Here is a 27,595-nt window from a genome sequence, read left to right on the forward strand (position 1 = left end):
GATCCAAGAAAATGTGTCAAACAACATTATGGAAGTATTGAAAAAACTACACCTCTGAAGTATTCCCGAAAGTGCCCCAAAGTTTCCACACCACAGTTTAAGAAGCACTAGCAGATGTCGACGCACCCATTTGTAGCAGCATATTAAATAATATGCAAAACATATACATTAATGGTTAGCCTCTCCCTACTTTATAGGGAATGCTCCTAATTACAATGCTGTCTGCATGGTGCGTACAAGTTGTGAAAGCTATAATGCAAGAAAATTGATGTCTCCGATATCACGCCTCCCCCCCCCCCACAAGGTTTCTAGGTTAGGCTTTTACTGCCACAAGTGGGGCTTTGTGTTAGTCCTCCAATGTGTGCTTCAAAAGTACAAAATCTCGCGCAAAGGCTGCTTTGCACGCTGCCCTCCAGCCTTACGTGCTCGGCAGCCCTAACCTAACAACTTCATTTAAGATGGTTCCCCCGAACTGCCCCATCCCACAAACAACCGTAGCTGTAGGTCTCGCATACTCGTGACCTACAGCCACCCCATCTACATTGCCGCCGTGCCTGCGCTTAATCTCAGCCTCTCCTCCTCCCCACGCACTGGAGAGCCAGGCACCGCCCGTCCACCTCTCAGTACTCACAGGTCGTACCCTCCTCACCCCGCTGCGTAGCCCAGGCCCATCGCCCAGCAAGATGGGCTGGCCACGGCCCCCTCCCTCCTCCGCCGCCTTCCCCGCTGCTGCCGCCGCCGCCGCCTCCTCCTACTCCGGACACTTGCCGACCCGAAGGAGACCCGCGCCACAACGCAGGAAGCGCCCCCATCGATTCAGCCAATCGGAAAGCCCAAACCTTACGCGCCTTTGCATTCTGGGAAGAGTAGTTTTCGCGCCTCACAGAACCCGACTCGGCGGCGCTCTTTCCGACGGGAAACGACTCTTGCGAGAGAAAATTGTGGCCACGGCCATAGGGCGCGGGGCATTTCGGGAGTTGTAGTTTTGCTCCCGGAGGCGGCGGAACTTGGGCACTTTCTGTTGAATTCGATTGGCGTTGCTTCCAGATGGCCGTGCGCGGGAGTGGGTTGTAAGGCATGGATCCTTCGTTGGGACGAGGCCCTGCCGACGCGGTTCACAGTGGGGCGTCTTTCTAAGCTCCCTGAAATGTCTAATCCACAGGGATTAGACATTATGATTCCTACTAAGAAGCCTGTCTTGGAGACGAAGTTTGTGATCCCCGAGAATTCAGCTATTAAACCCAAACTCAGCTGAATAATAATAATATAAAAAAACCTGCGTGCGCAGACAAACCTGAAAGCTAACGCACAAATCTTTATTTATTAGTTGTAATGATTTGCTATTGCCCTTCCAGCCAGTACATAGGACTTTAAGGAGATTTCTTTATTCCTTGCTTAAGTCTGTTTATTATCATATTATTATGTTCAGAGAAGAATCTGGAAAATTTAGCCATGTCGATCATAGAGGTAGACACACGTCTCAAAAACCTAAACTTAGATTACCCGATATATAGAAAAGCAAGGACGTCTCCACCGCAGGTGTCTGACCTGATGCAACGATTGCCACCGGATTTGGCACTTTGAATCCATAACCAACTAACGGAGTGGAAAGGAGAGCGCCAGCAAAAACAGCAACTCTCTAGATCATGAGCAGCAGTCTTAGTCTTTGGCAGCAAAATAGAGTCTTGTGACACCTGAGAGATCAACAAACTTATAGCATAAGTGCGGACTACTGTGCATTGCTTTAGATGCAAGAAGCGTTACCCAGAGTTATAGGTATGTGTGCACAAGTTTGGGAGGGGAGGTTACAGACAGCGAGGCCAGATGGAAACCGAATGCAGAAAAACAAACTGATTACTTGATTGGTGTTCTGGAAAGCGAAAGGAGGACGCGGAGTTTGACAGTCACTCGCTTTCGCCAATAACTCGAAGCGGAAGCGACTAATGCAATCGTGAGTGGGGGTTGCGGAGGAGGCGGGTGTTGTTGTCAAGGAGCGAGGAGGAGACACCTCGTCGGTCAAGAAGGAACTGGAGGGCGGAGGCTGTGAGGAAGTAGCCCGGGTGGGGCTTGACCGAGCGAAGGGGCCCCCGCAGACTCGAGGCAGAGCGGAAGGCCCGAGCTCCCGGGTGCGGGGCTGGAGAGGAGGGCGAGGGCTGGTCGACCTCGAAGCCGTGTGAGTGAGCCTTGAAAGGGAAAGCAAGGAGCGGGCAGCGTGGGGTGGCGGCGGGGAATCTGGGGATGGGGAGAAGCAGGCTCGCGGAGTACGTGTGAATGAGTGCAGCGGCGTGCAAGGGAAGGTGCGAGTGCGGGGTCTGCTCGGAGGTCGGGCGAGGTGCCGGAGGGAGGTGGGGCGCTCGAGGAGCCCGGGAAAGGAAGGGGCCGGCTGGGCGTCTCTCGGCTTCATATACATACAGGGCATATATAATGGTCGGCTGGACTGGAGGCTGAACCTGGGCGAGGATCTGCGGCGAGTGGCCCAGGAATGCGGGCGGATGAGGAGCCCTGCGGAAGGGAGGAAGGAAGGAGGAGAGAGGGAGAGGCGGATAGTGCAGGAAGCGGCGAGGAGGGAGAGGCAGAAGCGCCGCTCTCGCATCCCCGGGAGCGGAGGGACCTCGGCGGGCAAAGCTGCCCTGCCGCCGCTTCCCGGCTTCCGGGGTGCCTGCCTGCCTGCCTGCCTGCCTGGGACTGGCCTCCCTTCCAGGCCCCGCTTGGTCTGGGGAGTTAGGGATTCCTGGAGGAATGTGGCCAACTGGCTTCCTCTCCCCAGAGCTGCCCTATAGTTCATGCTAGTATATCATTGCTACATAAGGTGTGAATCCTTTTTCTGAGCCCTTAATTCCTGAGGGTGGTTTAGAATGGCAAGGCACTTAAGGGAGAAGGTAACTTCTGTTTTGGGGCGTTCCCAGCAGAGGGTACATAAAACAAGTGAGTAGGCATTTCAGAGTAATAGCAGTAGCTGGTTTATGGAAAACAAGAGTTTAAGGCATACTTTTATCCTTCACAGTATGCTCCACAATTGAAAGTTCACTCAGGAGTCAGTGTTGTAGGGCACCTGCAAAGGCCCACACCTGTCTGCTGGTCTTTTTCCTCCTTGTTGTTACTACTTTTTTATGTGCCCTCTCTAAGAAACGCCATTCGTTTAAAACACATGACTTCTCACAAAGAATCCTGGGAACTGTAGTACATACACAGTCCAGGAGTATGGTCAAGGGCAAGGAGAGCAACTTCCACTCATTCTCTACTTCAGGGCAGTGGTACACATTAGCCCAAGAAGCAGAAGGCAAATGACTGGGCAGTGTCAGAGTGGCTGGAAGAAGAGCTAGCAAAGGATATACAGTATTGCCCAAATCTGGACTCAACACTAGCTTGAAAGCCTTTACATCTTCATAATCTTGAGAACGTGATATAACTTGAATCTTTGGTAAGGTACATGAAGTAGATTGTGCAATATGGAGCTGTTCATCTTATTTCCAATAATTCATTTCTGTCCATGCTTTCTACTCTTTTGCTATTTCCTGTTCTTCTATTCTCCCATATGGCTCCCCATTTTCCCTTCTATTTGATCCTTTCTAACTCCTTCCACTTCTTTTTTCTACTCTTCACCCCATGTCTTTTGTACATAGAGATAACTATTAACTATTATATGTAAACATGCTCCTTCCTCCCCTGAATGCACAGCCCTTTGTAGCAGCGTCTGATCAAAGAGCAGTCTACCCTCATCTTCTACCATTCAGTACATTATAAACTATTCCAGGCTGTGTTGGCTATTCTCCATCTGGTTCATAGTCCTTCTGAGGACTATCAGCTTTGGTATCTCATGCAGCAGCCAAGCTGTTAGTGAAATATAGAGCACAGCTTTTTCAGAACCCTATAAAAGTTGCTTGCGGGAATCCCTGGTAATCACAGTTTCCAGGGATGAGCAGGAAATTACAAGGCTGCCATAAGCTTGCCTTCTTGTATGACTTGAGGTCTTGTTCACACATAGTACTGGCCTCTCCTTGCTACCATACACATTTATCTCCTTAAGAGTTATGGTAGTCTGCAGGCCTACGCATCCAGCACTATCAGCTTACTTTCATATGTTAGCACCCCCACAACATTTGCCATTCCTGAGTTTTATTCCCTTGTTTCTTAAAGTAGTCATACTCTTAAGAATACTACAAATAGTACTCTATATATTTTTAACTTAGATGCATACATACTCAGTTCTGTTTCATTTTGACGATTAGCACTGGGATCCAAAGAGCCCCTTGTGAATGTTGAAGGCAACTTTATACATGCAAAGAGGATGCAGCAATTTTCCTTTCTAGCCACAACCCTTTCATTGCACTGAGTGCCAAGCTGGAGAGTCTCCAGACTTTCAGGCTAAGTGTTTTGAGGGAAGGTAATGGGCTGAGGGGAAAAGGGGAACTGAATAGCCTCAGTGCATTCAGCATTTAAGACCCAGTTTAGAGAGGGAAAATGAACATCAGGAATAACTTGATGTTCCATGGCGCTGATTGTCATATCCTACTTACAGTTTTAATATATATAAAATACTTGAGCCATGAGGTCTGCCATGAGAATTGCATCAGTGTTCCAACTAACCTAAATAACCTTTCTAATAACTTTCTTTATATATCACAATTGCTTCTATCATACACTTCAGAGTAAGTCACAAAGCCATAAAAGATATATACTTAGGAAGTGTTGTGTTTGTGACTTCTTCAGAGTAAGTCACAAAGCAATAAAAGATATTTACTCAGGAAGTGTTCTATTTAAAGATATAGGCTGTGATGCAAATCACTATGTTCACATGTTTCCAATCCCCCTTTGCACAGTGCATGCTACCAAAGTTGGTGCTCTTTTTCTTTCTGCACAGCAGTCGCTTGTGACTACTGAGTAACTTCTTAACAAAATTTGGGGAACTCAGGAGGGGATTAAAAGTGATGTGCAAGGGTGCATTTATAAATTAAAATTGGCAGTTATTCCCCTGCAAGTGGAAGTACTTATACTCTGGTGAGGAGCTGTTTCACTTCTGGCACCATGAATATCAATACAAAAGATAGCTCTTTAGCAACAGAATGCTTGCTAATATCACAAGGGGAATTCATTGCTGGGGATTTTAGTAATTCCAGCATTGGCTGTCTTCTAGCACTATTGCGCTGTTTCATTTTTGTTGACCAAGAAGTTGAGAGAGAGCACCTTACATCAACATGAAAGTATGCAGTCACTTGAGACAGCTTTATAATAGAAGTTTCCTCCCTAAGAAGAAGCCGATTTGTGGGGAATTAGTTGTTCCACTACTAACTGTATTTTGGATTGTATCTTGGGTTATGGAGACCTGTTTGCTCATGGAAGTTTCTCTTACATTCAATGATCAAATCAAGTAACATACTTGCCTTTGTATAAATGCAGTCTCCAGAACTGCTTCTGTAACTTGGGTCTTTGGGTCTTTTCTCAGGTAGGTGCAGGTATTTGGAGTTCTTTTGCTGTAGAATACATGAAAACTACCTCCAAGACAATGTTCATACCCACACATTCTTCTTTTCAAATTATCTTTGAATGTGACAACTACTAAAGTTTTGAACAACAAAGCAGAAGCAAACCACAAAATGAAGTCAAATTTATACTGGTTTACCTGTTGCAACTTTTCAAAAAAAGTATTCTGGGAAGGGTAGTTTGAAAGCTGTGGAGGTTTTGATTTGTAGTGTAGATAGTGGATACTGCAGTTACTTAACTCTAGAAGGCCTTCCTAAGTAGTATTTAGGCTGTTTCAAGTGTTAAACAAGCAAAGCAATCAACATGCTGTTCCTGTGCTATCTGAAAGAGCAGCAATAACACTATTGTCCTTGTAGCATATTTAGGAAGCTGATAAAAAAGACAGGAAGAGATGTTGACTGGTCTCTTTGTTTTCACATTTATTTACTTTTTAGTCAGTGTAAAGTAATAGGGAAATAACTTTTCTGCTGCAAAATAGTACTAGTACGAATGTTGTTGGTAGCTAATGTGTTGCAAAATTCTTGGATCCTTCAGGCTTCTGATGAGATTTAAGTGTGCAACTTCAAAAAATCTCTGCTTGTGATATTCTGCTAAATATTCCTGATGCTCCTCTTAGTTAAATTCGTATTGTTCAAGTCCCAGGCCATGTCAAATACATGCGGCAAGAGGTAGGGAACCTCCTCCAACCATTGTGAGCCATTTTGACAGATTGGTGGGTCTGCCCACCTGTCAAATCACTTGATGTCACCCTTTTAAAAAAATCTGAGTCATGAGAGCATAATGGAACAAAAAGTTTTTTAAAAAAAGTTTTAACATTCAATAGTCAACATGCATGTCTGGGGGAAGGTTTTAAATATGCCCAGACAACATATCAGGAGAGCTAAGACAAGCTAGGAAGAAATGATAGATTGTGAGGAGGAATGTAAAGGTAAAGATGGAGGATGGAATCTTTTGTGTCAGGTTCAGGGGATGGGAGTGGAATGGTTTAAACTTTAAAGGGAAGAGCTGTGACAGAATGTTGTGGGCTGTGCACTACATGATAATTAGCCAAATTTTAACTGATGTTATTGACTCATTAAAATTGCCTGCCACCCTGGAAGTAATACGCTAGGTATGGGTGGACATTTTCAGAGGAACCTATTGCTTCTGAGGAAAATATGACATTGTTTCTGAATTATTATTATTACTGTGGTCATTTTGTTTGTTGCGCTGTGGTCTAAATCACTGAGCCTCTTGGGCTTGCCGATCGGAAGGTATGGGGTTTGAATCCACATGATGGGGTGAGCTCCCATTGCTCTGTCCCAGCTTCTGCCAGCCTAGCAGTTCAAAAGCACACCAGTGCAAGTAGATTAATAGGTATTGCTGTGGCGGGAAGGTAAACAGCGTTTCCCTGTGCTCTGGCACTTGTCACGGTGTTCCGTTGTGCCAGAAGCAATTTAGTCATGCTGGCCACATTACCAGGAAAGCTGTATGTGGACAAATGCCAGCTCCCTTGGCCTGAAGGCGAGATGAGCTCCACAACCCTATAGTCGCCTTTGACTGGACTTAACCATCCAGAGATCCTTTACCTTACCTTTTTACCTTATTGTTGAAAGTTGTGACTGTGGCAACTTTTTAGGGAGGCCATAAGCTTTATCTATGGGAAGTGCTAATGTACCGTATTTTTCGCTCTATAAGACGCACCAGACCACAAGACTAGTTTTTGGAGGAGGAAAACAAGAAAAAAAATATTCTGAATCTCAGAAGCCAGAACAGAGGGATCGTTGCGCAGTGAAAGCAGCAATCCCTCTTGCTGTTCTGGCTTCTGGGATAGCTGCGCAGCCTGCATTCGCTCCATAAGACACACACACATTTCCCCTTACTTTTTAGGAGGGAAAAAGGGAGTCTTATAGAGCAAAAAATATGGTAATTTTTTATATTCTGATTTGATTCCCTGTTGGTATTTTTCTCTCTCAAGAACTAGAGGACCCTAAATCAACAAAATTATATCTTCTGAATAAGATACTAACTGAAAAAGATAGCATTGCACAAAGGAATAGCAGTTCATTTTTTAGGATTACAGCAACAAAATTCAGCTTTAAATTTTGTTTAGCAATTATAATGATTTATAAGAAAAAAAGAGGGAGTGGGGGTGTTTTTTGTCGAAGTCTTAACAACACAGTGCTAAAAATCAAGGGGAAACACTAGGGTGTTTTAAGAGCTGAAATCACTGTTGCCAGCAAGCCTCAAATTCCTAAGATAGTAAACAACTGAGGCAGAGTAACAATAATTAATACCTTCTGACTCCTAGGTGGAAGAACAAACTTGATTTTTGTTTGTGGTAGAAATTGGGAAACATCTTTTCTGCATGTGGGTAATTATGTCATTCTGCCTCTGCATACTCCATATTCTCCATTCTCTCCTAGATTCACCCTTGTAGGTTAACATAGCAATTTTGCCTCCTGCGCTTTCATTTCAACAGAAATGAAACCGTTTAAAACAGTTAAATATTTGCCTTCCTCAGTTGTGCTGTCTTGGACTAGACTAGAGCAAAAAATCTAGAGGGCTCAGAATTACAGAGGCTAAAAGTGAGGAGCAAAGAATTAGGGAGTGTTAAGATGTGGATGAGGTGGGGGCTTTACAGCCTGCCATTTTCTTTGTTTGGTCCCAGCTGCTGCACTTGTTATATGATATAAGAATGTGTTTTGCTTTGGGGTGAATGGGTTACACTTGTTATCTGTGTCTTGCCTGATTCCAGCTATTATAGTTATCTTTCTTATCAGGTCACCGAAAAATGGGGCTGGGCTAAACTTGGTCTTTTCTCATTCCTTCATTTGACTAATCAAGTAAAAGTGCAAAACCTCATTTAAACTTCTTACTGACCGAGGTGCCTGTGTGAATGGACACTGCTTTTATTAAATTATACCTTTTAAGCAATCAACATATCTCCAATAGGGGCTATTTCATTATGGCTTTTCCCTGTATATTCCAGTCATTGATTGATATTGAAATTTTAAATTGTGTGTTCCTTGTCCTGAGACCTGAGAATTGAGCTGAATGTAAATATAATAGGAACTGTGTTACCACATCTTTAGAGCACTTGTATCGTTTGACATTTATTAGAATTCTGCTTGTAAATGATGTATTCTTTGTTACAGAGGAAATACCATTGTTTGTGTATAGTCAGAGATCAGAAAATAAGTGTTAATCATGGCTGAGCTGTCGCCTGATGAAATTCAACTGAGAGCCCATCAAGTTACAGATGAGGTAATTATATTAGATTATTCTCTTTCTCCTGTGCTTGTGTAGTGGAAAGTAGACCTCACATTAAAGAAAGCTATTTAGGATGCACAAAGCCCTATCATAGTAAATGAGATTTGCTGTCCAAAATGGTTTCTGTACCACTGAAGAAAAAACCTCTCTCAATACGTCAAGCTTTTAATTTAGAAAACAAAAATACTGTTTTCAGAATATTGCTATTTGAAATGAACAATATAACCTAGTAGGATCTATTTAGATTCAGGAATATAACATCATGCTCATTTACATGAAACTCTATATATAGTGTGATTACTAAATGTCTTTATAAGTCCATATGGCTGAAGATAAATCTCTTTTTTGTTTTAGTCTTTGGAAAGCACAAGGAGAATCCTTGGCCTGGCCATTGAGGTAAGGAAAAGCTTTTGCGGGAGTGAGGGATGAGGAAGAACAAATTGAATTGTTTGAGAGCAGTTCATTCCTGCAGTCCTGTTCCCAGCTGTTGCTATTTTTAAAGCATGTGGGTGCCATTATGAGGCATGTGTAGATTATGACTATGGATGGAACAGCTTTGAACTTTAAATATTTGCATTGCTGCTGTATTTAGGGTTCAAATTCAAAATAAATTAGCTGTCAGATACTTGCATCTGAATTGCTCATCTTCTGCAAGATTCTGAACATACTGTTAAAAAATGGGCTTCCTTGAGGTTTACCTGGTACTAATGCAAATGGTGTACTCTTCACTAGAAACTGTAGAATGGCCTGTTGTAATCCAAACTTGTGTCCAATTCTAGCATTAGATTTTGCTGGTTTTGTACCTCCTATCATTTTTTTTCTTCCTTACAGTCCCAAGATACAGGAATCAAAACCCTCACCATGCTAGATGAACAAGGGGGTGAGTTGTGCATGTGTAATAATAATAGATAGATAGATAGATAGATAGATAGATAGATAGATAGATAGATTAGATAAGATAGAGTGAGTGATGGCTCTTACGTTGGCTTGCTCAATACGATCTTTGTTGGTTTCAGCCTGGAATACAAAACATAGCGTAAGACTGCTACCAAACTAGAAAGATGGAAAAAAGCTGTTTATATCATGCTGTGAATCAACCATTTCTTCAAGAGCTGGATTAGAATAAGTTTGTTTGGTAGTATTATGGCTCGGGTTATCTAAAATATATTGCGTGCAGCTTGCAGTATTTTTTTACTTCAGTTTTGAGACCTGAGGCACATGAATATTGTTTCTTTGTTTGTTTACCCGCCCTTCAACTTAAGATCCAGGGATGAGTTGCAACATTAAAACACAACATTAAAAACAGTTTAAAACAAATTACAATAGTAAAAAATAAGGTGCGTTCTAAAACTATGCACCTCAAGTGTCAAAAGCCAGGGTAAATCGGTGTGTCTTCAGCATCCTCCAGAAACTGTATAATGAATTTGCCAGATGCACCTCTGGGGAGGAAGTTCCACAGCTTAGGGGCCTCGACAGAGAAGGCCCTCTCTTGCTCCCCCACCCCAAACCTCTGAGGGTGAAGGAACTACCGAGAGGGCTCCCTCTGCTGAACCCAGGATCCGAGAGTGTCTGTAGGGAAGAAGGCGGTCTTTCAGATATTTGGGGCCTGAGTCCACCCAGGTGTGGATACTAGTGTGATTCACTTGCATATTATTGGTATTCAAAAAAAGTTTCTCTTGCAACTCCAAAGATACTTTTTAATGCATTTCCTTGGGGTTTCCCCCCCCCTTTTTTTTTTTAAAGAAGCATTTTGAACACAAACCGTTAAAGTTCTCATCTGAAGATCAAGCATCTTGCAGCATTTAAGTTCTCTAAAATTCCTTTTTCTTTATACTTTTCTTAGAACAGTTAACCCGTATAGAAGAAGGAATGGACCAGATAAACAAAGACATGAGAGAAGCTGAGAAGAACTTGACAGAGCTCAACAAGTGTTGTGGTCTCTGTGTCTGTCCTTGCAATAGGTCAGTTAAAGGCAGGTTGATGAATTCCAAAATTCAAGGGGAAAAATTGAGGCCATTGAGAAATGCTCAGAATATCAAAATTGGGAGGTTTTTTTAAACTGGTGTGCTTTAGACTATTTCCCCAAGTTTAAGTGGAAGTTCTAAATTTTTTAGTAGTACAAATTCCTTGAACCTGATTATGTGTAAGGGCAAAAGAAAAAGTAACAATAAACGCTTGGATGACCTTAGTTGCCATTATTGAATGTTTTGCGTATATATTGCTCAGTGCCAGTAGTGGTACCTCAGGTTACATACGCTTCAGGTTACATACCCTTCAGTTTACAGACTCTGATAACCCAGAAATATTGCTTCAGGTTAAGAACTTTGCTTCAGGATGAGAACAGAAATCGTGTTCCGCCGGCGGCGGCAGGAGGCCCCATTAGCTAAAGTGGTGCTTCAGGTTAAGAACAGTTTCAGGTTAAGTACGGACCTGCGGAACGAATTAAGTACTTAACCCGAGGTACCACTGTATTGTTTGTTACTGTTAAAATAATAACTGGTTGGTATGGTTAAGGTACAGATTTCACACACAAGCACAGCGTAGGTTGACTAGAAGCAAGGAATATTTGGAAATGCTTTGAGAGCTTGGCAGGCAGGAGTATGATATACATTCTAAATACCTGTTTTCTTCTTCCTTTTGCTATCACATTCTAACTCCTTTTTCCTGGAGAGTGCTTAGCTTGTTTGAGGGCTTTTGTGATAGTTCTAAATATTCTTATTTTGACGTATGTACATTTGAGAGATCTTTATGGAATCTATTTCAGTTTGCTTAAGTAGAGGAAGAGGGACAATATAACCTTCTTCTAGTAATTTTGGGATGGTCTGGCCTTAACACAAGTAGTAAATACAGCACTCACAGAATTAAGTTTCAGTACTAACCCCACTTACATGGAAGTGACCCCCATTGAATTTAGTAGGATCTTCTTCTGAGTAGATGAGGGTTGCAGTCTTAATCGTTTTTTCCTTTTCCCTGTGTTAGGGTTAAGCTGCTTCCCCCCCCCCCCCCTAAACACAAACATAATCTCAGCTGTACTTTTGAAATAGTTTGTTTGCTAACAACTATTTATCTGTTTGCTGGTCTTACTGCTCACTCTTTTCTCATTCTCTCTCCTAACCACCCCTCTTTTCCTTGCTTAATAAAATGAAGATTTAGCAGCAGAGGTTGGATTCGCTTAACTGGTCAAAGTGGACTTTAGAAAAAGGTCAATCTTATGAAGCAGCCTGTACTGTTAACCAGCTGCCTGAAGGTGATGTTCTAACTGGGTGCATATATGCATGTGCATGCTGTCTTAACACGCAAGCTATTTTGTGATGGTCCGTAGTTGTGTTTGTATCTGTGCTATGTCGCTTATAGATTGTGTTTAAACTACTTGTTCTGGCCTCATAAACCTGAAATAGTCTTCTAGGATGATACTATTGGATTTTGGATTTTGTTTTGGGAAAAATGGTGGATTGTATACAGTTGGAGGAATATTGTGAAATGACACTAAAAGCTAACAGTGGGGGTTTTCTAGTCACTGTTAGCTCACATAAAGTTGCAAAACTGCATTTGTTTTTAGAAATTATTTCCCATATCTCTATACCAGGGACGGGGAACCTATAGCTCTCCAGATATTGTTGGACTCCAGTTCCTATCATGCTTGAGTGCTGACTGAGACTCATGGGAGTTGGGAGTCCAAGAACATCTGGAGGACCACAGATTCCCAATCCCTCATGTATACTATTCCGTGAATCATTATCTTACATACAACTTGTTAAAAACTCTAGTGGTGATTTGAATTTGGTCATACAATATTAGAATTCTGAACTACTGATACTCTATTCATCTGTTCCAAAAATATAATGCTGGGAGATTATACATTATTTCTTCTTAAACACGCATTGTAGTCCTATATCTTAGACTGTAATTTGGTTGATTTTCTTTAACATAGCAGCCATTAGTAGCAACAATGAGGCTGAGGAGTAAGAAAACAGTTCGGGTACCAAAGCAGCTCGAGATTTAAATATAACATACAAACTTTAGAAAAATAAAATGGTTGTGTTTATTTTTGTATAAGGTTGCTTCCAGTGTGAAATTATTTGTCTTAAATTCACTTGCTGTATGACATTTTTGGTGCACACACAAAGCTCAGTGCAAATGTAAAGAATGTGTATTTGAAAACATGAACACACATCAGGAAGTCAGGATTGGTTGGGTCTCGCTATGGCATTTTCTGTGGCAAACCTGGGGCTATTACTCTTGTCATGTATGAAACAGTCCTTTCTATTACTAGTTATATTGCATATTAGGTTTGTTAAAACTTTGTATCTTTGATCTAATAATGTGCGGTCTGACTTTTCTTGTAGAACAAAGAATTTTGAGACTAGCAGAGCTTACAAGACAACATGGGGTGATGGTATAGAGAATGATCGTGTAGTGTCTAAACAACCAGGGCGTGTTGCAAACAATCTGCAACAGAATTCGGGAGGAACAACATCTGGAGGCTACATAAAACGGTAAGATACTTCTCCTGCCCACTCCTGAATATTTATAGGACTAAATGCTTTTCTCCGCAATAGTAGTGACTGCATTTTGAAAAGCTTAAGGACAAACATTTTGACCTGGTCCACACAATCAAATCTTTGCTTCATTAGCCAGGATATACATAAGCTTCATGCAGTTGCACACAGCTGCTGTGCTCCCGATTCCCTTTTCCCTTTTCCCTTTGTGTGAGTGGGGGAAACAAGCGAAGAAGCCATAGTTAACCACAGCATCTCATTACTTTTGAAGCAGGAACTATGGTTAATGAATTCCAAATAATTCAGAATATGAAGTCATGTTTTAAAGTTGACTTGTGAATCCTGGCTTGACTGGAAGCCATTAATCACCCAATTTATAACTAGAAGCTGTGGTTAATAAAGGGAAGTTTTCCTTCTGCCCATACCTGCTGCATTTTGGGGAAGCCTTGCACCCCTTTTCTCTTGCATTCTGGGAAGTCTTGCTTATAATCTTTTCCCTGCTTTTGCACACACTGTACAGTTCTGTTCTAAACACCAAGACATTCCCTCCTTGCTCAGCTCACCCTAAGTTCATGATGACTTGTTCTTTATGCCTAGCTGACCACATCTACAGAACTTGATTGTTATATTGTTTCATGTTATGATCCATCATTAGTAATTGTTTGCGCCATATTAATCTCTAGGAGGCTTCATGCCTGTCTAGTTCTAGCTTCGATTCCCAGCCTTTAATCCATCGATAATAAATGATCACACGTAATCCCCACCTCTCACATGTAATTCCCGCCTTATGCTTATGTATCAACCAATCAGCAACAAGCACACCTGTGGCAATGTTTGTAATATTCAATAAAAGAGGCTCCCAGGGTCCGCCCTGACCAGACGCCTCATGTTACACCTGCCTCTCTCGTCTCCTGTGATTTTTCATTCCTACAGGTTAACTACCATTTCTGGAATCTTTTCTACTTTACACCAAGGGGCTTTCCACGGGTTCACAGAGCTTCTGATTTGATCATTCAAACATGGCTATTCTGTGTAATTCATGAGATCATTCTGAGACACTTCTAGTAGATCTATAGTGTCTCTAGGTGATTATATCACTTTCTGATTCAATTTTTCAAACAAACTTGCGTAGAAACCTCCATAGCAGAAAATACTTCTGAAAACTTGGGATGCGATAACATTCAGGAGAAAGGAATTTGGGATTTCTCAATGTTGGTTTCCCTTGATACTTTCAACAGGATAACAAATGATGACAGAGAAGATGAAATGGAAGAGAACCTAAATCAAGTTGGAAACATATTGGGGAACCTGAAAAATATGGCCGTGGAGATGGGCAACACAATTGATACACAAAACCAGCAGATAGATCAGATAAACATTAAGGTAAGAAACAAAGAATTCAACTATTGATGTCTTAATGTTGGTAAATCTAGTGTCCAGGTGGACAAGTTAATAAGTCTTCAAGGCCACAGTGCTAAGCTGTAGCCAGATACAATGTGCTGTTATATTTGTTGTTGTTTTAGTTTTCTACACACCACTTAAATATATTTTTATATATTGTGATAGAGAAGTGGTCTAAACAAAAACACATTCCAATTTAGCAACAGGCTATAGCCCCTTTGCATGCATAAGTTAATATCCTTGTACCCAGATGATGGGTCCTGCAACTAGATAGGATTAAACCTGATCTCATGGCAAACTCTCCTGGTTGTGGTCCTTACATATAGAAACAGTGATTATCTCAGACAGAATTCTTGTCCCACTGTTCTAGCACTCGGTGTAGAAAATCATGATAAACATTATACTGATAGGCTGAGATATAATATTCAATATGCCTTAGATTTTTAATCCCAGTGTTAAGCAGCAACAAAAATAAGAAAAGCAAAGTACATTTTCAAGAAATCATGGAAAGAAACCTCTGTTCAACTCTGTGCTTGAATTGTTTTGGTTTGTTTTTTTACCAAAATCAGAGGTATCATAGTTATTTAGGAACATGATATAAGACCTGGAAGACCTTGATACAGATCTCCTAAGTTATGAATACAATTAAGTGACTGTGGTTTACACAAAAGAATACAGCACTATTTCCCTGCCTTGGCTTCTCCCATGCTCCCAGTAATATGGGTGTGAGAATACTGGCCTACTTTACTTAGCTAAATATTGCTCTTTATTATATATGTGTGCTACATATTTCCTAATAATTTGATCATATCACAATTACTGCCACTAAACAGTTAACTGAATAGGAAGGTTTAGCTGCTTTTGGAAAACACTCTGGCATAGTTTGGGTTGGACTTTCTTGAAGCAGGGTGTGCCAAATATGGAGAGTGGTCCCAAGATTGTCTCCCATCATGGTTTTGCTGTTCTTAAATTACAACAGATCATGGAGAAGGAAGTTGGCTCAGATACGTAAGGCCCAACCCCTTTAGGTCTTCATTCATGAAAACGAGTGCATTGAATTTTGCTCTTCTAGAACACTTCTAGAAGCCAGCTTAAATCCTAAACTGCTGGTGTAATAGTCAGCCAGTGGCCAGTTCACCCATGGTCCAAAGCATTTCTTCCAGTACTTTAAGCATATCTTCATTGGTAGGTGGTATTTGCTCTAAATTCTGAATGAGTTGCAGGAGTGAAAGGCTTTTCTGCTCAGATGGCTTCAAGCACCACTTAACTACTGACTCACCATAATATCAAACTTATTCTGAGCCAGCTCCTGAAGAAATGGTTGAATCACAGTATGATATAGTTTGTTTTCATCTTTCTAGTTTAGTAGCAGTCTTATGCTATATTTTGTATTCCAGGCTGAAACCAACAAAGATCGTATTGAGCAAGCCAATGTAAAAGCCAAAAAACTCATTGAAAATTAGCAGCCTGCTTCCAATTCTTTATCCAACTGAAGACGTCCATTTTAGACTACAAACCTCAATTTCCAAAGAAGAAAGATGGCAGGATTCAGAAGAGGGAACAAAGCAGGGCAATGCATCATATGGCTTCTTTTGTTGCTTGTATACAGACTCGGTTTGAGAATCCAGGAAAATAGCACAACAGAGACTTGGCTTTCTTACTCTTTTTAATATATCCTCAGGGTTTCGTTTTCTGGCTTCAAATGTTTCCATGGTACCTTCTCCCCCTTTTGCAGTAAGATGTGTGAGTGTGAGGCAACTGAGCAAAGGCAGAAGAGGATGCATTCAGTGAATGTCATTACCTCACTCAATATTTCATGTCATCACTAAAATGGTGGATGAGTAATTTTCATGAACTTTGTCTTAAAGCTGGCCTTAGTTTACAAAACACCTAGATTTCATGGTCAAACCATACATGATGGGGGGTGCATTTTATATTCTTATAATTGGAATGTGTGGTTCAGCAACTACTACTTTTGAGAATGGGGCTTTAAAACACATCATTGTTGGCATTCAAGATATATATATATATATAGGAGAGAAGTACGTTTTCTGAGCCATAGCAATTCTCATTTGGATAACAAGGGGATGAGTAGTCCAGCTGCACACAAAAACCCCTGTATAGTTGGACATGGGACTCTCACAAAACTTTTAGGAGTTTATCCCCCATTTTATTTCGGAAAAACTGGGTGTTTGTCACCAATCCTACTAGTTATTGCTCTACCCAGACATACTTTCTGGTGGCCGAAGGACCTAGGAGAGGTGAAAGGGCTTACACAGCACCTAATGATCAACTCAGGATTCCAAGCAAAACACTTCCAGGTGAAGAGCTCTGTTGCAGATTATTGTATGAGTTGTCAGAAAACATCTTTTCCTTTTCTTGGTAAATGCTGCATATTCTTTGGATGCTGGTACTGCTGAAAAGAGATTTTGATCTGCAAAATGTTCCATCAAAAAGCAACGTTTGGAAAGTTACGCAGAGCTTAAGGTTGAGTGAAAACTATTTTGTAATGCTGTTTCCTAAATAAATTCGTCCTTCCCTACACAAACTATGAATCTAGTTGTGTACCAAAAAGCCGACATCTGGAGACCAGCATCTTGAGATATTTATTTGGAGCAAAACACTTACAGGATTTCTAGAGATACATTCAAAGCAGGGCACAATCTAGTTTCCAATGAGAACAAAAGCTGTGGTTGTTACAATGAGTTCGCATCTGCTGTGGCTTGATAAAACTCCGTTCTTTAAATAGTTTTGAATTGACTACAGTTGTGTGCTCACCTGGTTTCCTTCAGCAACTCATTACAAAATAGTTGTCTCGTCTTTTTGTTGGAACCATATGCGTATTCAAGCTTCAAACCTGTACTGAAATACAGTATGTGAAAGACTGAAGTCAGTATTGAAACATAGCTTTGCTGCTTCTATCTTTCTTATCATGAGACTGAACTTGTGTTTATTTTACAAACTTTAAAGCTGTGGCTTGGCTGTAGGTTATGCCTGCTCTACAAATTGTGATCCCTCAAGCTTGAATGTACACCATCAACTATGTGTTGTGCCTTGCTATGCCCTTGTGAACTAAGCCTTTTGTGTAATCCTGAAGCAGGTGGCAAAGCTTGGAGCCCATGAGGAACTGCCATTCGTGGCTTCTGGAATACATTTAAATTGATGGGTTGCAAGTTTTGCAGGCCTTCTGTAGTGAGTACTTAGCATATAACCTTCAGTTCATTTCTGTTTCAGGATGAAGGTGCTTGATTTAGCTTTCTTATAGGACTGGTTCAATGAAAAATGTTACAATTCCAAGGATTCTCAAGAAAGTTTTAGTTCACTCTTCTAATTAAGAGTTCACCAAACAGCATTGGAATCATTTTGTTTTCTAAAGAGATATGGACTTAGTGCTTTGTGCTGCTATATGTTTAAGCTGAGTATTTTTTATCATATGTAAAAATTATAAACTGATCATAATTTGAGGGTAGAGCGTAGTTCGCAACCCTTCCATAGAAGAAAAAAAATAGTTCATGTAGACGGTTTCTGAGTGCTTTTTCTTTCTAAAAAGACTGCCCAGTAAATAGCAGTGCCTTGTGGTGGTTGCTGCAGTAGTCTTTTAAGTCTTGCCAGACAAGAGCTTAAAACAAATTGGCTCATTGTATTGTCACTTCCCATAGATGACAAGAGGATACCTCATTTTTCTGCCACTCTGCATATCAATTCCAACTGAGCCATAATTTTTTTTATAATAAGACAAAGCTCAGTCTTCCATGTAACCTCCTGTCAACAAGGGCGAGGTGGTAATTCTAGCTGGTTAGGGTCGAAACTGCGCACATCACTGTCGGTTTGTTTACTTGTATTAGTAATAGTAATAGTGAAACATACAATCCTCAAAGCTGGAAATGGCAGTTCACACACTAAACCTTACTAGTCTATGGAAATAAAACGGTGAATGTTCAAGTGCTATAATAACTGTTACTGTTAATTTCAGATTTACCAGGCTACCATCACAGATGAAGTAAAAATGTGGCTGTCTAATGCACATGTGTTCACTAACCTCTGTGGAAACTACAGCAGCGTGAAAAAGTACTTGGATGTGGATAGCATAATTTCTTGTGTTATAATTCTTAAATAGCTTTTAACTGCATAGTGCTCTACATCAAACTATACCTTATTTTCTGCTTTCTAGATTGCCCATTTTAAGCTGTAATTAAGCGAATGCCTCAGGTTTCTACTTGCTGGACTGAATAAATTAACTTATGGTTGCCTGCATTCCCTGTCTCCTTCAAAAACACATGTAATGCTAACTAGCATTGAAAATCGAACTTGGTACTACCTTGTTGCCTACTTTAGAGAGAATAAGCTACATGTGATTTTCTCATCTGAGAACTCATCAAAACTGACTTCCACTGAATGTTTTTTTGCTGCTGCTGTGGCAACCGTTTCTAAAAACAACCTATATTTTATGTGGCAGAAGAGGAAGTATAGATGCCTTCAAGTATTGGGAGAAACTCCAGCCTCAGATATTCTCCTTTCCATATATTTGTGTCGTAGCATAACCCCTGAAGTTTGTCAAGTTTCTGAGGAATTTCTAAGAATTTAGTGTCACACTGGCTGTATACATCTTGCCAGAACTCTCCCAAGTAGCTGTTCTTCCCAAAATGGAACAGTTGATCCATATAGTCTTGTTTAGTAAAATCTTTTCTCCTGCATACTTGTTTGATCCCTACTCCTCACTGGCTGGTAGAAGATAAACATGGTGGGGGAAGGGGGAGAATATACGCTTAATGTGCATAAAGGTTCTCAAATCAGGTTTTCTTAGCATTGCATAATAAGGGTGAGTGGTAAGGTACCTGATAAGGTTAGCCTTAACAAATACATCTGCCCAACTTTGCACTCAAATTTTGGTACATATGATATGAGCACTCATCGTCTGATTTTGCAGTCATTTTATATCACTTTCTAGATCTTTACAACAACTATGTGAAGTAGGTTAGCTGAGAGTTAGTGACTGACCCAAGGTAGGAAACAAAAACAATCAGTGAAGTGAAACAGCACATTCTCAGAGTACTTTTGCAACACCACTTGGGTTTTCAAATGGCAACTTCCAAGTCACACGCATCTCCCTGAAATTTAGACTCAACAGATGTGTTTTTTGTACTACATGGAACTGTATATGCAAGAACTGGGGGTGGGAGGCAAGAGGACAGTCATACCTTGGGTTGCAAACATGATCTGTGCGGGAGGCACATTCGCAACCCGCAGCGCTGCGTCTGCGCACATGCATGTTGTCATTTTGCGCTTCTGCGCATGTGTGAGCAACGAAACCTGGAAGTAACCCATTCCAGTACTTCCGGGTTCGGTGCGGTCCACAACCCAAAAACGCATAACCCAAGGTATGACTGTATATGGGTATAGGTTTGACTTAAAGGCTGTATTCTTTACACAGCCTTTAAACTCAAACTATGAACTCCTTCCCCAGCAATTAAATCCAAGTTACAAAAAAAAAATAAAAATATATGTTGTTCCTTCAATCACACCCACAGCAGCCACCAGTAGCGACAGGCATGCATATTGATCTTGACAGCCACACACTATATAGAAAGATAAATTATACTGTACTGCTTTTTTTCCTAGGTATTTTATTTTAAATAGTTTATAAGGAGCAATGTATTTTACAGGAACAATTTTAGCTGTGCATATTTATTCTTTACTATTCAGATTACATGATGTGAATTTATATATTAACTGAAGTTTGTCAAAAGGTGCCAAAAAGCTTAAGACAGTTGTGGATGCAATATCTTTTTAATAAAAATATACAAGTTATTCAAGAAAGTTGCATATCTTAGGTCCTCCTGGGTGCTTTGTATAAGGCAGTAATAAGGTGATCATCCCCTTTAAGCAGTTGAGTTTGCTCCTGCCATGAACACAGAGTGCAAAGATGTCAGCTCCCTCCCCCCTCAAATACAGTGTAGACATTATGAGCCTGTATTTCATTCGTTTAGCATGCTCAGGTGAACTAGAGGGCATTACACCATCAAATGGAAGACAAGCCATTCAAGGGGAGGTGAGCATGAGATGAAGCTAGGGCAACTATTTTTGATTAGACATATTGAGCTACTATCAGCCCAGTTACTTGTGCTTTCAAATGTACATGATTTTTATTTTTAAAAAATATCAGTCTCCTCTACACTATAAAACATTTAATGCAAAGAGATGACTTTGCATTCTAGAGTTAATCCTGTTACAGAACCTCAGTGTACTCCTTGGCAAATGTTCCCCTTAGTGTTATCTCCATGTACTCCGTACTTTATATAAGGCTGCCAACATCTGTAATAAAACCTCTGCAGCCCAAGTGAGTTCTACAACATTTTTCTTCTTACAACATAATGATCCCTGAAGATGGAGAATCACATAAGCAGAAGTGCCTTGTTAGCTGCAAAAGGTGGAAAGCGTAACGTACAAGATAATTTCACCAATTCCTGGTTTCACTTTGTGGCCTTAAAAACAACATATTCAACCAGTTCAAAGTTCTCTTGCAGTTAAAGCCTTGGATTTCCTTCTCCTGAAAAGACTTAGCAGCATATAAGCTATGTGCATCACACCTCTTGTCTCTCCTTCATGAAATAAGACCGGTAGCAATCCATCAGGCAAATTTTTTCTTCGTGGCTGTGAATCTCTCCATGTACTTAAAAAAAAAAAAAGATGATAAAATTAGGAATTTGGGTGGAATAAATACAAGATAAAGGAAGATAAATGAGAGATCCTCAAGAATGTTTCCTATCCAGCCGTTTCTTATACTGAACTAATTCAAGATCATGGGTTGTAGCCAGTGTTCATCAGAGCAGGCCAACTGATACTAATTGACATGACTAACTTTGGTCTCTTCAGTTGGGTCTACTCAGAAAAATAACTGATTAGCTACAAACTCATGTTCTGCGCTGGACAAATGAATTAGAAAATTTAAAAGTAAAATAGCATTAAGTAATTGATTGAAACAACTCTCTTCAAATTCAGAACAGAATTGTAATATTCCTAACTGAATGTAACTGAACAATGCTACTATCTGACAGAAGTCTTGGAAGTAGGAGAATTTAGGATTCAATGAGGGACAAGACGCTAGTCAAACATTTCCCCCTGATTTCATTCACCAATGGAAGCCTTATTTTCCCCCAAGCCTATTGGTTTACAGCAGGGTGAGGGAGGGGAGAGAATAGTACAGACCTTGTCATATCCATCCAATTCTCGAAGTTTCTTGATTTCAAAGAGATTGCCCTCTACAGCAAGCAGAGAGATCTGAGAATCGCTGAGAATACTCTGAGGAAGCATGCTTAGTTCTAAACAGTTTTCTTCCAGACGCAGGACCTTGAGGCGTGGACAGTAAGATATCTGTGAGGAGATCTGGGAAATCTATCGTGCATCAAACAGGGAAAGGAAAAAAAGTTATTGTTCTGCCACTGCTAAGTTGGAACATTCAGGACAGATAAAAGAAATCCTATCTTCATGCAGCTCATAGTTAAAACTATGGAACTTGCTCTCACAGTAGGCAGTGATGGCTACTAACTTGGGTGACTTTAAGAGAAGATTGGACAAATTCATGGAGGATAAAGGTATCAATGGCTATTAGCCATGATTACTATATGCTCAGCCTCCATCGTTAGAGGCAGGAATGCTCAAAATGCAGATACACAAAACTATTGGGGAATTGACGGGGTAGCTAGGATGGACTCACTGCAGGAACTAGCACAGAGAGTTACAATTAAACATTCCAACACTGAGTCTGAGTACTTCGTTATGAACATCACAGGGCCATGAATTTTGTAGTTCCCCATTTCTAAGGTATCTTTATATTACCAATGCTGAGGGGATGGGGCTTGATCTGAAAACATCTGATTGAACATGATGGCTATGTTTGTCCATCCTGGCTAGCAGCAATTCAGTGCTTTGGTGTGATCTTGTTAAAAAAAATGTTACAAAAATTTCAATGCATTTTAAGACATGCATGCATAAAATTATGGTAATAGCACTGTCATTGCAGCTTGCACAATATGCAAATTCAAGCCCTATAATACCAACCAAAAAACAACAACTCCATAACTTCAAGCAATCTATTTTCCCTATAGAACTGCCTCCAATGAGGTGAACTGTGTTGTACAAACAGCTTTGTGTCCTTCTCCCTTCTCTTTCCTGCACCATCCCCAAAAGCCTCTCTACAGAACATTGTGCGCTATGCTCTCTGTATATACGAAGGGGGACAGGAATCACCCAGGCTAGATTTCAGGTTATTTCCTCCCTCCTACTGTAGCTTCATCAAATACAGCATCCAATATTCAATCAGTCCCCCTTTAACCCTCTAGAAAGGCTTTTTGGAGGCTACAGGGGGAAAGGAGGGGGAAACAAAAGGTTCAGCTGCATGAGCTGCCTTCCACTTGTAGAAGGTTTGAATGTAACTTCACTGGTGTATTGTTTTAATGGAATGGAATTAAGACTAGTTGAAGAAAGACATGATGTTCAAAGCATAAACGTTCTTCTCAACAAATGGAAAATTGTGTTACAAAATAGAGAATAACCTAGCAGGTTTCCCATAGGGGCAAACAAAACAAAAGGAATATGTTAAACTTTGCTTGCAGCTCTAAGTGAGATCCCCCATTTCGGTAGAATTTTAAGTGACGCTTGTACTTTGAGAAGCTCTTTCCTCCTGAATGATATACAGCTACAAAAACTAGTTTCCAGACCTGGTTTTGATTCAAGTTTAGTTCAATGGCCTGCAAATCCCCAACTGTATCTGGCACACTCTGGATCTGATTTCTGGAGAGATCCACCACATCTAGGTGACGCAGGCTGCAGAGCTGGACAGGTACAGTTCGGAGCTTGTTTCCAGAAAGACTCAGGGTCTTTAGTGCCGAAAGTTGTCCAAAGGCAGCCGGTAACTGCGTCAGCTGGTTGCCGTTCAGATGCAACGCCTCTAATTTTTTCAGCTTGCACAGCTCTTCAGGTAGTGCAGCTAGCAAAAATATATATATAAACAAATAAAGTCAAGCTGTTCGGAGGAAAGAACAGTTATAGTATAAAGGTCACTGTTGTGGAATCATACAGCACCCCATTGTGTTAGGATACAGTCAACATTTTATCTTACAATACATGAAGATATAGAATGGATAAGCTACAATTGCCCGAATTAGTGTGCAGGCTCTACCTTCTCTTTGGAACTCTAGCTGCTTGTGGAAAATGAAGGAGGAGAGGTAGGGCATGGTTAAAGGCAATTTTTCAAGTTAAGTGCTTGGTTCACAAGTCACGAGCATTTCAATAAGATGAGATAATTTTGAGTATCTTAGCAACCTGGAATCGCAATGGTGACAAAATCTGTTTTTGCAAGCTTTACAGCATCCTCTACTAAGCTGCAAAGCTTTTAACCAATGTATTGAGTTATCTCTATTACTTTGAAAGAAAATGATGGAATTAAACTTGTGGTAATGTAGGCTGCAATCCTAAATATATATTTTTCCTGTCACTAAGTCCCACTGAATTTATTTCAGCAAGCTGATGAGTTATTTAAGAAGTCTTACTCAGCTTGTTGTGATTTAAAGCAAGGCTCTTCAACACAGAGAATTTTCCCATTAGTGGTGGTAGGACCTCAATCTTATTGTTCGACAAATCTATTGTTCTGAGGTTACTTGCAAGCTTCTGCAGATCTTCAGGAAACTGAAAAAGCAATTCAGAAATCATGTGAAAATTCCAGAACGACACAAATTGCATTAAGTATATGTGGGTAGGTAAGATAATAAAAGGTGCAGGCAAGGAGCTTTTTAGGTTTATAAGGTTGCAGGACAGAATTACAAAACTATAAATGGTGTGAAAAGACTAGAGGGACAATTTAATTTGGGAATATCCTCCAAAATTGACAATTAAACTACATATTACACAAAATTTATCACAGTATGTCATGTCCACTATGATAGGTAGCATAAGCAATGCAAAATCTTATATGTTCCCATCCTATCTCACCTGAGCAGCAATGGTCTAAAGTTGTAATCCAAAACACATTTACTGGGGAATAAGCCTCACTAAACCCAATAGCTTTTATTTTTATAGCTAGGATAAGATACATTAATTAGAACCCATTCAACTGACATTTCTATGCTTCTTATCCCACTAACATATCAAAAATTGATTTCAAAAATTTAAAAACTCTTCAGAGCACAAATATTTCTCTCTGTCTCTTGCGTTATGCAGTATAGAATCATTTGTGGCACATGTTTATGATATAGGTCTTTACCTCAGAAAGGCCTTTTCCCGTCAGCTGGAATACTCCCGTTTTCTGTGCTGTCTCCAAATGCGCTTTTAAGGCACTGTTTCCCATCCTTCTGCTCTTGTATCAGATGCTAACAAATGTGTGCAGCACAAGTCCAGCTGAGTCACTTTCATTCATGCCACATTAGGCAACATAAGTTTATGTTCTATTAAAAGGTAAATTTATAACACTTATGATACAGGATTATCAGTCACTTTTTCCCAGCAGCGCAATCATCTTTACAAGAAAAGAAAAGCACTCGGGCCTATTTCTCAGGGGATATAAAATAAGCGTAAGTTGATGTGACCATCATGACATAGAGGTTGAGTTGGACAGTTAATGAAAAAGAACTATATGGAAATATGGGCGTATGCAGTACGTAGGACTGCAATACTGAATGTGTTTTAAGCTGTACTGAAAACAATTTGTTTCCAGGTCAGCATGCTGATGCTCGTAGTCCAAGAAGATTAAGGCTGCAATCCTACATGCACCTGTCTGGGAGTAAATCCCACTGAACTCAATGGGATGTATTTCTGAGTAGACATGCCCAGGTTTTTACTGTAATTTATTCAGCCTTGTAGAAAAAGCTCTACTAAGTACGTTATGTAATCAGGCAGGCAGGCCCATCCAGTAACAAGCTTTATAATGTTAGAAGCCATGAGAACTTATTTATAGTCTACCCTAGGCTCAGCATATGCAAACTAGGGAATAAGTCACATTCACAGGGGCTTACTTCTTGAGTATTAGATTTATTCATTGTTATTCACAAGAAAACGTCTCAAAGCAACTTACAAATCCATTAAGAACAAGACAGAATTGACAATTGTTAAAAAAAATAAGTACACAGTAAAAAAAAACAGCTTGGCTATAGCTAAGGTTATTGAGGAGAAATCTTAACCACAAGTTTGGTTTTGGACAACATGTTAAGTCAAACTTTGGTTTAGCTAAGCAAAAAACGACTGGAGTAAAGTAGCTATAAGCCCGTCTCCCAGAGCCTGTGCGCTTGCACAGTCCAGGTAAGTCACAGTTAGCTTACCCTGTCATGTAAATGGGGCCACAAAGAAATACCAGCAGTCACATAGAATGGTGGAAAGGTACTTGCACAACAGGTTCTAGCACATATCCCTCAACCAAGCTCACAAACTATTAAACTAATGAGCCAGCATAGAAAAAGATTTCTTTGTAAACATAGTTTTGATATTTATTCCTGGAAATTACAGACTATCAAGTGATGAGTAACAGAGATTAATACATTCACATTCTTAAAGGATCAAAAGCATAGATGTTAGCGGAAGATACCATAAAATATTTAACCCCTCAATGGTTCCATTTTTTGCTTTCCTCAGTCCCAACTAATCTACAAACAAAGGCTGCAGATTTGAGCACACATAATTGATTCAAGTTTAGGTTCCACGGCTATAGGAATCACAAAGACCTATGGATTTTTAACTTCCCAGTGTCAACACTGTTTCTTTTCTGCGCCACCCAAGTACCGGTATATGCATGTAACAAAATCCTTATTCACTCAATAACAGTATTTAAACAATTGTGTCTGTTCCCCAGAACCAGCTTTTGCCTGCTCTCCAAGACGCCTCCTCACTCCTCTCAGCTGAAGCTGGGAAGAGAGGCTGTGGGTAGGTGAAGACAGTTCTGATCTAAATAAAGAGGACAAGATGAAACCCAGCTGCCCCATCTTCCTCCATCTCAGCTGGTGGAATTGAAAACAACAACACTCTGCCTAACTTTTCACTTCCACATATGGCTATCAAACAATATGCCATCTCTATCCAGCGAAGAGGCTGTATCCATCGCAGGCGATGCTTAGAGTGAGCCCACTGAAATTAATAGACATGACTAACACTAATTTCAATGGGTCTACTCCGAGTACTTGGATACAACCCAGGCGGACTATGGGTGGAGAGGGGAAAACAAAGCAGCATATTTATCTAAGATGGGCGTTGTCCAAGTTGTCCTACGTTAGAGGGAAAGAGCCCAAGTTTATCTTTGCTCGGAGAAGTCAGCCACACTGAACTCAATGCGACTAGGCTGCAAGCTTCAGCATACTGGCTTGGGACAGGAACCATCTCATTCAAACAGGACTTACTTCCGAGTAGAAACGCATTGAAGTGGGCTACCCAGATGCGCTGCCACACAGTTTAGCGGAGTTTTTACTTCCCAGGTGCAGCTACTTTTAGGTAAAGATGCACAGGCTATAAACGGAGGGGTCTCATCCCTGCTGCCCTAGTCCGATTTCCCTCCGAGGAAGGAGGACGGGAACCAGGGGCTTTTTCGGGAGAATGACCTAAAGAGGTGGACAAGCACCTGAGCTTGTCTTACCTGTAACTACGGTCGCCGCCGCTTCGCATCCTAGCAACAAGCACACGCAGTACCAGAAACGCCAGCCGCACTGTTTTTAATCCCCCACGGCGAATCGCAAGCCCCGGATGACAGCCCAACCCCGTCGCCTAACGTGAATAATGGCGAAGCCTCTGCCCGGAATAAGCTTGAGGTGGAGGTTCTCCGGGGGTGGACATTACCCACACGGCCGGGTTCACTTCCGCCAACAATCAACATGGCGGGAAGGGCCACGACGCCCGGGTGCCGTTGGGCTGCACAGGGTATCTGGTCTCGCCGCAGCCCGGTACCGCTATAAGTAGGCGCCAGGGAGGGCTGCGCCTCCTATGTTGGG

At 41.0% G+C, this 27,595-nt stretch overlaps 3 protein-coding genes across 3 annotated transcripts in view; 1 reads left to right on the top strand and 2 right to left on the bottom strand.

Annotated features, from left to right (window-relative positions):
- ZNF106 (zinc finger protein 106) overlaps positions 1–772 on the bottom strand; it is a 42,712-nt gene extending 41,940 nt beyond the window's left edge. Inside the window, exon 1 of the mRNA XM_077919742.1 lies at positions 632–772. The gene's annotated coding sequence lies outside the window, so the exon portion shown is untranslated. The remainder of the gene's footprint in view (positions 1–631) is intronic.
- A 1,225-nt stretch (positions 773–1,997) lies between these two features.
- Positions 1,998–18,887, top strand: SNAP23 (synaptosome associated protein 23). The gene is made up of 8 exons (XM_028724067.2): positions 1,998–2,173; positions 8,619–8,727; positions 9,088–9,129; positions 9,565–9,613; positions 10,577–10,694; positions 13,080–13,229; positions 14,471–14,615; positions 16,031–18,887. The coding sequence occupies exons 2-8, from the start codon at positions 8,671–8,673 to the stop codon at positions 16,094–16,096; spliced, it is 627 nt and encodes a 208-aa protein (XP_028579900.1). The 5' UTR covers positions 1,998–2,173; positions 8,619–8,670; the 3' UTR covers positions 16,097–18,887.
- Positions 18,473–27,401, bottom strand: LRRC57 (leucine rich repeat containing 57). The gene is made up of 6 exons (XM_028724053.2): positions 27,244–27,401; positions 24,892–25,072; positions 24,182–24,317; positions 23,351–23,619; positions 21,840–22,025; positions 18,473–21,303 (listed from the first exon to the last, which is right to left on the bottom strand). The coding sequence occupies exons 2-6, from the start codon at positions 24,973–24,975 to the stop codon at positions 21,262–21,264; spliced, it is 717 nt and encodes a 238-aa protein (XP_028579886.1). The 5' UTR covers positions 24,976–25,072; positions 27,244–27,401; the 3' UTR covers positions 18,473–21,261.
- Between the last annotated feature and the right edge of the window lie 194 nt (positions 27,402–27,595).

Source organism: Podarcis muralis, chromosome 1, assembly GCF_964188315.1.
Source record: "Podarcis muralis chromosome 1, rPodMur119.hap1.1, whole genome shotgun sequence".
Lineage (NCBI taxonomy): Eukaryota > Metazoa > Chordata > Lepidosauria > Squamata > Lacertidae > Podarcis > Podarcis muralis.